Source organism: Podarcis bocagei (genome assembly GCF_964188305.1).
Source record: "Podarcis bocagei genome assembly, chromosome: 14".
NCBI lineage: Eukaryota > Metazoa > Chordata > Lepidosauria > Squamata > Lacertidae > Podarcis > Podarcis bocagei.
The window spans coordinates 9,923,643-9,937,207 of record NC_138139.1 but is presented as its reverse complement, the minus strand read 5'-3'; the positions used below and the strand labels follow the sequence as shown (position 1 = coordinate 9,937,207).

The following is a 13,565-nucleotide window of genomic DNA, read 5'->3' as shown; positions in this document are numbered from 1 at the left end:
CACTGAACTATCCACTATGACATAGTTTAGTATGTATATTTTAAAGCTGTTGGTTTTATCTGTATTTGGTAATTTTATTTTTACAGTTTTGAATGTCTGGTTTCATTGCTATTTTAACAAATATCTCGTGCTATTGTATGTAAACAGCTTTTGAATTTTTATTGTGGTATATAAATCTTGCCACCTTCCATTTTGGCAACATCTGTATTCCCTGTTTTCGGCTGCATTGCATCCACCTTAGGTAAGAGGACAAGAAGAGGCTGGTGGATCAGGCCAATGGGCTCATCTAGTCCAGCATCCTGTTCTTACTGGTACTCAGAAGCAATACTGCCTCTAACCATCTTGTGGGAGTGAGTTCCACAGTTTAACAATGTGCTATGTGAATAAGAAATTTCTTTTCTCTTTCCTGAATCTTCCAACATTCAGTTTCATTGGATGTTCATGAGTTCATCTACATCTATTTTATCCACGCCATGAACACAGTAATTTTATAGACTTCTATCATGTCACCTTGGTGGCAAAGGTCTGTATAGTTCAGGGGTAAGCAACATTTTTCAGCAGGGGGCCAGTCCACCGTTCCTCAGACCTTGTGGGGGGCCGGACGATATTTTTTTTTGGCAAAGGAACGAATTCCTATGCCCCACAAATAACCCAGAGATGCATTTTAAATAAAAGTACACATTCTACTCATGTAAAAACACGCTGATTCCTGGACCGTCCGTGCACCAGATTGAGAAGGTCCACAGGCCTTAGGTTGCCTACCCCTGGTATAGTTAAAGCTATGGTTTTCCCAGTAGTGATGTATGGAAGTGAGAGCTGGACTATAAAGAAGGCTCCAGTTATAGATAGGTAGCCGTGTTGGTCTGCCATAGTCAAAATAAAAAAAATTCCTTCCAGTAGCACCTTAAAGACCAAATAAGTTAGTTCTTGGTATGAGCTTTCGTGTGCATGCACACTTCTTCAGATACACCTTCAGATATAAAGAAGGCTGATCGCCGAAGAATTGATGCTTTTGAATTATGGTGCTGGAGGAGACTCTTGAGAGTCCCATGGACTGCAAGAAGATCAAACCTATCCATTTTGAAGGAAATCAGCCCTGAGTGCTCACTGGAAGGACAGATCCTGAAGCTGAGACTCCAATACTTTGGCCACCTCATGAGAAGAGAAGACTCCCTGGAAAAGACCCTGATGTTGGGAAAGATGGAGGGCACAAGGAGAAGGGGACGACAGAGGACGAGATGGTTGGACAGTGTTCTCGAAGCTACCAATATGAGTTTGACCACACTGCGGGAGGCAGTGGAAGACAGGAGTGCCTGGCATGCTCTGGTCCATGGGTCACGAAGAACTGGACACGACTAAAAAACAACAACAAATCATGTCACCCTTTACAGTGGTACCTCGGGTTAAGTACTTAATTCGTTCTGCAGGTCTGTACTTAACCTGAAACTGTTCTTAACCTGAGGTACCACTTTAGCTAATGGGGCCTCCTGCTGCTGCCGTGCCACCAGAGCACGATTTCTGTTCTCATCCTGAAGCAAAGTTCTTAACCCGAGGTACTATTTCTGGGTTAGCAGAGTCTGTAACCTGAAGCATATGTAACCTGAGGTACCACTGTAGTTGCTTTTTCTCTAAACTAAAAAGTCTCAAACGTTGCAACCTTCCCTCAAAGGGAGCCCCATCACAGCACCTCTGTGCTATCAATTATTATTATTATTATTATTATTATTATTATTATTATTATTATTATTATTATTATTAATATGCCACAGGTTCTGAACAGGTATCAGGCTTTATCTGAACCTGTGGAACATTAATAATAATAATAATTTAAAAAAACCATCTTGCACTCTGGCCCTGGTTCAATTGTTATCTTGTTGCCGCAGCGGCGCTTCTCCCATTTCTCGGAACTGGCCTGCCTTCCAAGCAACGGAAACTGAAAGTAAAATACAGTATACCAAAAAATAAAATAAAAAAAATCATCGTGCGGCGGGAGTGCGCATGTGCTGGAAAGTCCCCGGGGCCTTTCAGCCAGCTTGCGCTGAGACATCTCCCCGGCTACTAGTGATGCGTGACCTGTGCGTTATTGTGATTGGTCAGAAAGGAGCGATTTCTGGGCGTGAAGTTCCCTCGGCCGAACTCTGCCGTCTCAGTCGCCGAGTTTCGAGACTCAGAAGCGGACGCTGCGAGTCACCTTTTGCCATGGCGAAGGCTCTCATGCTGCCGTGCTTGGCGCTCGTGCTCCTGGTCGGCATCCTGGAGGCAACTCCAAGTAAGTAAGGCTGTGTTGCAGCCCGCCCAACCCTTTCCCTCTCCCGCTTCGGCTGTCTTCCAGGGGTAGACCTCGTGAACGGGTTAAGAGGCGCGCGTTCTCACGAGTAGCTTGACACGGGTTACCTCTCCCTGTGCCCACTGGTCCAAAATTTAGCACCACGAAACTCGGTGGGTTTTAATTATATACGCGGTGGGCGCGTATGTAGCATTGCACTGCTAAAGAATTAAAAGATCCATAGTGGCAGACGTGGAATATGTCAAGCAGGCTTTAGCCTAAGAAACCTCGTACTATCCTGAATTTGTTAAACCGCAATTCTAAGTGTGTTTACTCCGAAATAAGGATGGTGACCTTGGCGAACAAACCTAATTATGCTTTTCCCCCTAAGTCCCACTGTGGTCTTACTCCTGTGTAGGATTTCCGCCTGAGCTTTTAAAGGTGCTACAGTGTTCCTTAGTGTTTGTGATCCTAAACATCATATTAAGCAATCGCTATGGAACACAACTGGGTTTTTCATAGAATCCAAGAGTTAGAAGAGACCCTGAGGATCATCTAGTCTAACCCCCTTATGGGGGTCGAACCTACAACCTGCATATGCCTGTATACCTAAGTACTGTATGTTTTTCCCCTAACCACCTGAGCTATGTTGTTTTACTTCTGAGTAAACACGTATAGGTTGTGTTGTTTTAGTTCATCCTGTTGGGTAATTGGGGTGATTAAAAGAGTTAAGAGTGCCTCCTTGATTATTTTTGGGGTTTTTGTGGGGGGTCTAATCCGTGTTTTGCTGAAGCTGATGGGGCAGAAGGAAGCAGCTGACCTGAGTGAGTCAGTAGAAAACAACAAAGGCTCATGATGGCTTCCCTGCATCTGAGAAACATTTCGTCTTCCTTTGTGCTTCTAACTTCTTAAAACATCGTTGGTTCTTTTGTCACACTTCCGGCCCAAACCACAAGTGCAGGGCTCCCAGCAAATGCTGTCTTAGCACTAGAATGCAAAATGGGAGATGACTCGAGAAGAGGGAGGGCAGAAGTATGTCTGTTCAGTGGGATTTTTTGGAGCTCAAGGTACCTTCTGATTCCAATGAGACAGTAACATCCTGATAGAAGGGACACTTTTTGTTATGTGGTGCCGTCTTTGTAAGCTAAGCGTCCTTCCCCACCGCCGCCTCCCTTTACTGCAGACTAGAGGATTTTACAGCTGTTAAACTCAGGAGAATAGAATTTCTAAAATGTGAATTTAGGCAGTTTACAGGTAAATTCATGCACACACACACACCCCAGAATCATTTTGTGGGGAAGGGAGAGTTCATATTCACTATCTCACTAGGGGAAAGAAAAGGGGTATTTAAGCTAGCTAACACCCGCCTCCCCCAAAAGCTGATGCCCTCTGTGCCCAATCTCGCCCCTACATAGTGACAGCACCTACATGATGCTCTCTTCCCCCAGCGATATTCCTCAGGAGAAGGAAGCCCACATACACTAACCCTTGTTTTGGGGGCCATTTCAATTCCCCCTACTGCTTTCCTGAAAATCTCCTTCCCATTTTGGGTTTCCAGCAAAGGGTCAGCTTTAGAATTTTTTGGGGCCAAAAATGATGTGCCAGTACTTTTATGTTGATAAAAGTGTCATGGGTGCCATCACAAAATGGCTGCTGTGGGCAACAAAAGAGAGAGAGAGAGTTGGCCGTACTCTGCGCCAGTGAGTACTGTCATAAAAAAGCCCTTGATAAGGTTGTACTGAAAGCTGGAAATGCTGCCAGGGCAATAGTGGTAAACTTAAAAAGAGGCTTACAGAGCCAAGCTACACAAGTCTCAGGAAGTCTTGCCACAAGATCTCCCAGTGCTTTAATTTTTACTTAAAAACAGCCAGTGCAGGAGTGCTTTAGATTGAGGCTCTGGCCTGACATTGTTTTCCCATCCCATCACCCTTCTGAAGCCTCTGCCACAGAAGAACACACCTTGGTGTTTATTTCCACTGTAGAGCTAATAGCAGTTTGCGGAGAGGACACTTGGAGCAGAAACACCCCCTTAATCACTCCTGCTTTATGAAACTTTAGCACACCCGCAGCTGCTTTTATGTCAAAATAATGGTGGGTTGTATCTAACAGCACTAAGTAACTTGTTCTGGTAGAGCAAAGATTAAGGGTACATCTGCACCTCAGTTTGCACCACCGCTTTCCCCCAGGGAAACCTGACCTTTAGTATCACATTGGAACAAATGGCAGTTGAGTTTTCTGCAGATCACAGTTTGTTTGGATTTAGCACTAACGAGTGGAAGTGGGAAGGCAGCGAGGCAAAGGAAAAACTGCTCGGATCTGTGCTTTATAGGCATGGGACAAGTGGAAGTGTGTGAAAGCGCTTATGCTTGTGGATCTGAACTAAATCTGTTATGTGGGTTGCTTCAACCCTCTGCAGTGGATTTGGGAAGGGTGTGCCATAGTGTGGGAATAGAGGGGAAGTTGTGCAAGTGTAAATCCCTGCACTAGTGGACCAAGTTCCTGGATACTACTTCCTGTGCACTTTTGCCTCAGAGTAGACGGACAATTAGAAATCTTGTCCGTGAAATTGTCCTTCCACTCAGCAGTTGAAGCCGTTGTCTGAAAATGAAGGGCAGGTGACCCACTCTACTTTGTGGCCCAGGGTTGAGGACGAGATGTGTCTTAATCCTTGCCCCAAGCTGCTTTGCCTTTTGAGTTTCCAGATGTGTAAAACATTCATCTGGAACACTGGGGGGGGGGCAGGGAGTGAAAGGCAGTGGCATGGAGGTGGCCAACAGGGAAGGAGTTAAACACACACCAGAATGTTCCTTTAATTTCAAATACACAAACAGTGGAGACCTACATTTATATCTGCTACTTCTTCTGCGGTGGAACTCAAGGTGGCGTATTAACATATAATTTATCCATTGCCCCTTTGCTGGCTCATTTCCAGGGACTTTCTGACTAGTCATTGGCCTTTGACCAGTTCTGTTTTCATTACTATCACATGCAGCTAGAAAAGCAAGTGAAATGGCATCTTGGTCTTTTATGCGTGCAGATCAAATGTTGCTTTCACTTTTTATTTCCTTTTTCTCCTAGTTATGTACGCAGTAATCTTCTGGTTTTTCAGGCCCGGAACCTACCTTTAGGACATCTTTTGGGGACCTCCCCTTTTTATTGTATATTAGTACACTGGTAGAGTGCTGTTGTGAACCACCTTTAGGTTAGGCTGCAACCTAGTAGGGGAAGATGAATGGCATAGAGCAGGAATAGGCAACTTGTGGCCCTCCTTGTGTTGTAGGACTCCAGCTCCCATCAGCCCCAGCTATCAATGGCTAGTGATCCAGGTTGATTGGAGTTGTAGTCCAACAAAATCTAGAGGACCACAGATTTCACAGGTCGAGAGAAGGGCGGCAGTGCAGTTCTGCTTTGCATGCTGAACATTCTACATTCAATGCATGGCACCTCCAGGACAGGTAAGGCTAGAAAGACGCTTGTATGTATCCACAGAAAGTCAAATACATGAAGGGGGCAGCAAATCACAGGAGCAGGCACCAGCAAAAAATCACTATGTGGGGAAATCTGTTAAGCCAGCCAATGACTCTACACAGCTCCACCCTTATTTCAAACATAGTGATATATCGTTAAACCGTGATGTTTAGATGTTGAAAACCAGATACCACCTTGGACTAGTGGGCTCCTGTTCTATGTGTATGTAGCAAAATGGACCACATGGGCTATTTCAGTCTCTGACAGTACAGTGGTACCTCGGGTTAAGAACTTAATTCATTCTGCAGGTCCGTTCTTAACCTGAAACTGTTCTTAACCTGAGGTACCACTTTAGCTAATGGGGCCTCCTGCTGCCACCACGCCGCTGCTGCCTGATCTCCGTTCTTATTCTGAAGCAAAGTTCTTAACCTGAGGTACTATTTCGGGGTTAGCAGAGTCTATAACCTGAAGCGTAGCAGAGTCTGTAACCTGAAGCGTCTGTAACCCAAGGTACCACTGTATACATGCAGCTTCTTGTATGGAAGCAATGTCCAGGTAGGAAATTTATCTCCTAGGTCGGATATAGCCCTTGAGTGCACAGCTAATAAAGCATGGCAGATGACAACCTGTATCCTTAAACCTTGCCTTTTTACCTCTTTCACCCATTCCTACAGGAACTCCCAATGTACAAGTTTATTCCCGCTATCCTGTGGAGAAGGGCAAAGAAAACATTGTGAATTGCTACGTGGACAACTTCCACCCTCCCAAAATCAACATCACAATTGAGAAGGGCGGGAAGCCACTTGAACGTGTGAAACAGTCTGACCTTTCTTTTGATAAAACCTGGGCCTTCAATCGCCTTGTCTATGCCAAGGTCATTCCAGATGGGGAAGAAGTTGCCTGCAGAGTGGAACACAGCACCCTTGTTAAACCAAAAGTTGTCAAATGGGGTGAGTATCTGCCACTGTGGTCTTCTTTCTCTTCCCTTTCTTTTTCTTGCCAAGTCTTGAAACATGAACAGCTGTGCGCTGCCATCTGTAGTCCCTCCAGAAAACACCTATCTTCAGATGACGTTCACAGGCTAAGATTTGCATCTGTACGTTGCTACAAGTAGTCATGAACACCTAGTCATCCTTTGTAAGAGCAGTAGACATTCATTGACCATAATCTTTCAGCAAGTTGCAAGAAATCTGTAGGTGCTTCAGATTAACACTGTCCTAAAATATTGGACCAATTTATGTCCAAGAGACGCTTATCTTGTTTTCTTCTTCTACAGAGCAAGAGTAATAACCAAATGACCCCTCAGCAGGAAAGGTAAGACATAGATGATTATTATTTAATTTAATCATCACTTTTTATAAAAGTGCAGTTATTTTACAACAATAACTAATGAATGATAATGTGATTTTTTTATTTATTTAAAGAAATACCTTTCCTTTCTCTCATAAGGGACAAATCGATCAATTTTGTGTTGGACTCGTTATAAACTGTGGGTGAAAACAGATATAATATGAAAAGGAACTTGCACCTAATTCTGGAGCCATATCTTTTACTCCCAGCTGCAGTTACTGTGATGGATGTATCTGGCAGCGAATCGATCTTTGGTTTGGCCCACCATCTGCCCTACTTCACTATTCCAGTGGGCTTTTTGCCTTTTTTTAATTTTTATTTTTAAAAATTGAATTGCCATCCAGACATTTATTTGTCAGAGGGGGTTGGTTGGTCTGAATTGAGGAAATATGGAAGCTTTTTCAGATGGCCAAACTGCTCTAGAGATTGAGGGTAGGTGGGTTTGTGACATCTGAGGTACTAGCCAATCGGTGCCATGTAATGCCAGATTCTCCACAAATTTGCAAGACCAGTTTTTTCCAGAACTCTGCCTTTGAGTGTCTTACTATAACATAGCTTTACCCCTTGTGATGATACTTTGTGGAGAAATCAAAGACTATTGTTGCCCCCTTTCCTCACATTGTTTAAAAATATGTCTTTATAGTGCGTGAGGGGGTATTGTATTGCTTTTGAATCTGTTTTTAGCTGTTCCATTACTGTACGTCACCTTGAAACTCTCATGAAAGGTGATTCATAAATTAAGAGTGGACCCATTCAAATTCATGGAGCAAAGTTAGCCGTAGCTATTTCAGTGTAGCTACTCTGAGTTAAATAAAAAGCTGAATACAACACATTTTAATATATAATAATTATTTCGAAATGCTGGGGGTTCAAAAGCTTAACTTTAGGTGGGGGGCACAAGGCTTCTTCAGTGCTTCCATGTTAGGCATTTATAGTGTAATCCTAACTCAGAAGTAACTCCTGTTGAATTCAGTGGGACTTACTCTCAGGTAAAGAGTTCAGATTGGAGCCTTAGTGTGGAATTTCTGTGCTTTGTTTCTTCCCTTCATACAAGGCATCCACACACCAAAAGCACCCAGTCTGTTTTGTATTTTCCCCATGGCTCTTTTTCTCAAAGGGCCTAAAGCCCAACTTTTTTCAGAAGGAACAGAAGAGTAGCACAATATTCTTCAGTGCAGATGCCCTTTGGGCCACTCTTCTGACTTTTATTCAAGAGTCAGTCTTGGATGTATATCAGGAAACTGAATCTATGACAGCTCAGCACACATTTGTTAGAACTTTTACTGTGGGTGCCACCTTGCTTTTGTGGGTGGTTTCTCCCCCAAAGGAATTGCTTATTGCTAAAATATTTTTTTCTGGTTACAATCATAAGGAAAGAAAGACTGTAAAATGCTGTGAGAATCTGAAATCTGCTGGGCAGAGTAAATGAGAACGTGGGAAGCCTTCAGAGCTCCAAACCTCTCTCTTAACTTCTGATGTCCTGGGCGAACCCTGAAGTCTTTTAATCAGCATTCAGCTCAGGGGGAGCAGCCACTGTGATGAATATCCTATTGAACATATTATACCCCCTTGGGGTATAATGCAAAACTGAAAGCACCCTTTTAGTGAGTCATCCCATTGGTCCATCTAGCTCAGCATCGTTTACACTGACTGGCAGCTCTCTAGGGGTCTTCCCCCAGCCCTGCCAGGAAATGTATGGGGTTGAAGCTGGGAAATTCTGCATGCAAAGCAGGATGGCTATGACCCTATCCCCCCCAACCATATGTACTCCTCTTTACTGTCCTCCTCATCCTGACCCACCACCAGTTGTACACAGCTAGTTTTCCCTTGCATCTCATGCTCTCCAGCTCAGTCTTGGTCTTTTCTTGGGGAGGGGCACAATATAACTGCCTCTGCTGCTGCCCTCTCTCCCTCCTCCCCAACCACATTTCCTGTTTATGCAATAGGAGGAAGGAGGAGTATGGCAGGCAGCCATTTTGTTGTACTTGCCATAGCACATAATTTTCAGCCTGCCCATGTATAGCAATAATAATAAATAATAATTTTATTATTTATATCCCTCTCATCTAGCTGAGTATCCCCAGCCACTCTGGGCCATGCCACAACATGGATGCCAGTACCAACCAACTCCTTTCAGTGTTGATTTTAAACGATTTCTTTAAAAAATACCTTTTTGGTAACCTGCAACTGTATTGATAAATGACCAGAAACTGTTGGTGGGGTGTTTTTTGGGGGGGTGGGGGCGGCAAACTATTTTTAAAAAATCAGCATTGGTGGATTATAGCGTCATAATACAAATTATATTTTACCATTATGGTGTGCTAACATTACACTTTTCTAATTATATATTTAGCTGCACACAGATAACACTTAGCAATTGTAGCCTTATGAGGCTTTGCCCTCGGGAGGGAAAAATATTGTGCCCAGGAAAGGGAAGTGGGAGTCAACAGACACTCAAGGAATAGTTTCGGAGAGAAGGCTTTTATTTCTACCATCCATGAACTGGTAGAAGGAGCAAGTGTGATAGTTCACAAAAAGCATGCACGAGTTCACAGTCATGTTCACAAGCATATATACCCCTTTCCAGTTCCCTCCTCCTTTCTCCTCCCTCAGGAGTCCTGCCCATGAGTTCCTCTGAGCATGAACAGAAAGCTGTCTTTTTTAGAAGACAAAAGGAGTTTTGGACAGTTTTGAGGCCTGGGGTGATTATTGAAGCCTGGGGTGATTTCAGACAGGATTTGGGTGTCCTGTCCCTTCACAATAAGGAACAGACTGGTTTTTAAAAATAAGTGCAAACCATAAAATGTACCAACCACAAGGGTTATATTGAATGTATGCTGAAGTTCCTATGGCCCCATCTACAACCACTGTGTCATTCCCTGGGGTGGTGGTGGTATATGAAACCTACCATTTCCCACTGTGTAAAAAGGCCACTCCTTGTAGTTTGCGACAGAAGAGCAAAGCAGCCTTGTCCCACAGTCGTAGAAAAAGGCAGGATACGAAGGGAACAGGAAAACAAATACATGCAAGGATGAATTTCTCCCCTAAAGTCCAACACTGTTTTCATTTTATTATTTCATGTATATCCCACCTCCCTCCCCCTGCTGCCCAATAAATGCAAGGTAACATGCATGCTTCTCTGCCTCTGCTCTCATTTTATCCTCAGTCGTATGAGGTAGTTTAGGCTATGATGATGATGATGATAATAATTTATTGTTTATACCCCACCTGTCTGGCTGGGTTTCCCCAGCCTCTCTGGGCAGCTCCCAACAGAATATTAAAAACATGATAAAAAATCAAACATTAAAAACTTCCCTAAACAGGGCTGTCTTCAGATGTGTTCTAAAAGTCAGATACCTGGTTATTTCCTTGACATCTGATGGGAGGGCGTTCCACAGGGCGGGCGCCACCACCGAGAAGGCCCTCTGCATGGTCCCCTGTAACCTCACTTTTTGCAGTGAGGGACCTGCCAGAAGGCCCTATGCCTAGCCCAACATCACCCAGCAAGTCTCTTGGCTGATTTGGGAATTCGAACCTTGGACTGCCAGACCCTAGTCCAACACTCTAGCCACTACACCACATGCTCCCCAACCCTTCTGAAATCAGTATTGGGATGGAGGGAGGGGCTTGAGACTAAGAGAGAGGGGTGTGTGTGACTTGGTCAAGGCCACTCAGTGAGTTCCTGATGAACCAAGAGATTTCTGGATTTGCAGCTCAGCCCTTAGCCAGCTCTCCCAATACTTCTCACTGTTCAAAGTGCTCTTCTATATATCTCTCCTGCTTTCCCTTGCCACTAACAGGCAAGATTAAGTTGCAATAATGATGCTCAAGACCACATTGAGGTTAATTGTAGTTTGGCAGCATTTGATTTTTTCCCCACATGAGTCAGTATAAAAGTTGGTTTTATGTCTTTTCTCTCCAGGTCCAAAGAGCCTACCTTTTTATTGCCCCTTGAGCATTCTTCCAGCACTGTTCCTGCTTTTCTACTGATTATGTAACTCTCTGGATAGTTTTCCATCATGAACCGCATACATCAAGACCTGCTGATGGGCTGTGCTTGAGACTTTGAAATGTATGATGTGGGCTTTCATATATGTTGTCCACTGTAGGCAGACAATTGAAGATTGCCTTGGAAATCTGATCAGTCATGCATTTATTGTAACATTCAGTGATTTGCAGTGTGGCTTCATAAAAAAAAGTAACCTACTGTTGATTTTTCAAATACTTCTATCAGCAAAATCTTCCAGGATTTAAAAAACAAATTCTTTATTGATTAAAAATTTACATATCTATACAAACATATGCTATCTCTTTACATATGAAGAAAAAGAAAATTATGTAGAAAATAGAAAATTTCTAAAGGAACAAAAAAAGAGGAAAAAATAAAGAAATACCAAAGATATAAAGTCAAAAGAGGAAAAGAAAAGACAAGACAACATTATTTACACAATAAAAGTCATTGACACAATCCTTCCCATCCTTCTCATTATACTGTAGGAATTTGAATCTTTCCAAAAAGAAGCAAGTAGAAAGGCTTATGGGTTGCATCATGTACTAGTTGTACTTTGAATAGAGCCATTAAAGTTATTGGACTTGAGTAACTTTGGTCCATTAATTTCAGTGGATCTACTCTGAGTATCCTATATATTTCACTTTTTTGACTATGAATTAGTTTCTCATTTGGCCTGTCTGGAATGTAACTTGTAATGCTATTAGTATTGGCATTTATTAAACTCTTAATAAAGTACTTCTACCAAGATTTCCTTTTGTAACAGTTGGTGGCCTTGATTTATTGGTTTTCCAGGGCACGCCCACACATGTTTATTCATAAGTAAGTCCTATTATGTTAAATAGGCCTTATCCCTGGTAAGTGTAAACAGAATTGCATCCAAAATGCAAGATTACATCCATCAGCAGATCTTCACAAACATGTTCTAATCATAAGGAGTGTTCTATTTCTCCTCTCATTACACAATTGCAGTTAAAAGCGAGCTTTAAGAATCAAAATAAGGAGAGAGATTGTAAATCACACTGTACTCCTTTCACAAAATAGGCCTCAAATTATATCTGTATCAGAACTCAAATCCCAATGTCTCAAAATGCGTTGCATGACTTGGGGGTGGGGGTCCCAGATAACCCTTTGAGTCTGTGAAAAAGAAGCTAAGTAAAATATGCTTGTTGCCCATAGGTAGCAAGCTGTCACTTTTTAAAAAAATAATTAAAACGAAACTAAAAACAAACTGCAGAGCTCAGAACAAAGCAAACCTTCTCGTTGCTTTCTGCTTATGATAAATACTGTAATTCTTGGTCTGTAGAAGAGGGGAGCTGACAGCAAAGGATTAACTCGGGGGTCGGCAAGGTTTACCTCGCCTGGACCGGTTCAATCCAGCGGAGATCCCTCCGTGGGCCGGATCACGGGTGTGTGTGAGTACCTGTGATTACCTGCATCTGCTCAGATACAATTTCTGGTTCCACGGAAGCAAGTCACTGTGCTGTACTGCACCACTTTAGCGCAGCGTGCGGGGACACTCCAGGCAGGCTGCTCAGTTTGGGGGTGGCTCGTGGGTCGGTTAAACGACCCCTGTGGGCCACAGGTTGCCAACCCCTGGATTAACTCTTCTTCCAGAAGAAGGCAGGACCAATCGGAAACACTGATCTTCCTGAAGGAGCAAATGGGGGGCTGGCAATTGATGGGATTTTTACCTTTTGCAATAGGCTGCATTTCTAAACACACCCCAAGCAAGAAGCTATATGCCCTTCTGAGTTCTCCATGACAGGCCATTCCTTCTGTGAAAGAATAAATGATCGCAAATCTAAGATTAGAAATGGCAGCATCCAAAAGCAAGTAGGGGAACATTTCTACCTTCCAGGAGACTGTATATGATCTAAAAGTAGCCACCCTAGGACAAAGGAACATCAAAGGAAGACTGCAATGTGAAATTGCTGTGTGCTTGTGTATATATACACCCATTACTCAGGATCATCTGATAGAACTAGGCTGTAGACCATTAAATGTTATACCATAATACATGTGTTAGCCTTTAAGGTGTTATAAGACTCGTGGTTGTTTTAGCAGATCATATAACCCACAAAAGCATATTCTGGGCCAACATCCACAGTTCCAGAGTGGAGAGGGAATCTAACTGATGGTAAACAACTGATTTTACCAAGATTATAAATATGTTTTTCAAACACCTTATCACATGCAAGGCAAAAGTGGATTTTTTTACTGCATACATCAGTAATTATTGACCATGGAGAAGCATACATCAGTAATTATTGACCATGGATACCATGTGAGAGATATTTCTGGTTATACAGCATAAAGGAGTAGGATAGCAATGCTGAGGAAAGAATAAAAACAGGCCTGTTTTGATGGAAGTTAAGTTTTGATCTCATCGAGAGCCTGATGGCTGGATCTGAGAGCAAATAATTTCACTGGAACACAGATGGAATCTTCTGGAAGAGGAAAACAGTTGGT

At 43.0% G+C, this 13,565-nt stretch overlaps 1 protein-coding gene and 1 long non-coding RNA gene across 2 annotated transcripts; one reads left to right on the top strand and one right to left on the bottom strand.

The window, feature by feature from the left end:
• The first annotated feature begins 2,049 nt into the window (after positions 1–2,049).
• On the top strand, positions 2,050–11,856 carry B2M (beta-2-microglobulin). Its single transcript, XM_081169276.1, has 4 exons — positions 2,050–2,269; positions 6,409–6,684; positions 7,011–7,048; positions 11,007–11,856. The coding sequence occupies exons 1-3, from the start codon at positions 2,065–2,067 to the stop codon at positions 7,019–7,021; spliced, it is 492 nt and encodes a 163-aa protein (XP_081025402.1). The 5' UTR covers positions 2,050–2,064; the 3' UTR covers positions 7,022–7,048; positions 11,007–11,856.
• On the bottom strand, positions 11,334–13,558 carry LOC308572842. The gene is made up of 2 exons (XR_014001886.1): positions 12,788–13,558; positions 11,334–12,230 (listed from the first exon to the last, which is right to left on the bottom strand). It is a non-coding gene; the product is annotated as an uncharacterized lncRNA (long non-coding RNA).
• Positions 13,559–13,565: the final 7 nt, after the last annotated feature.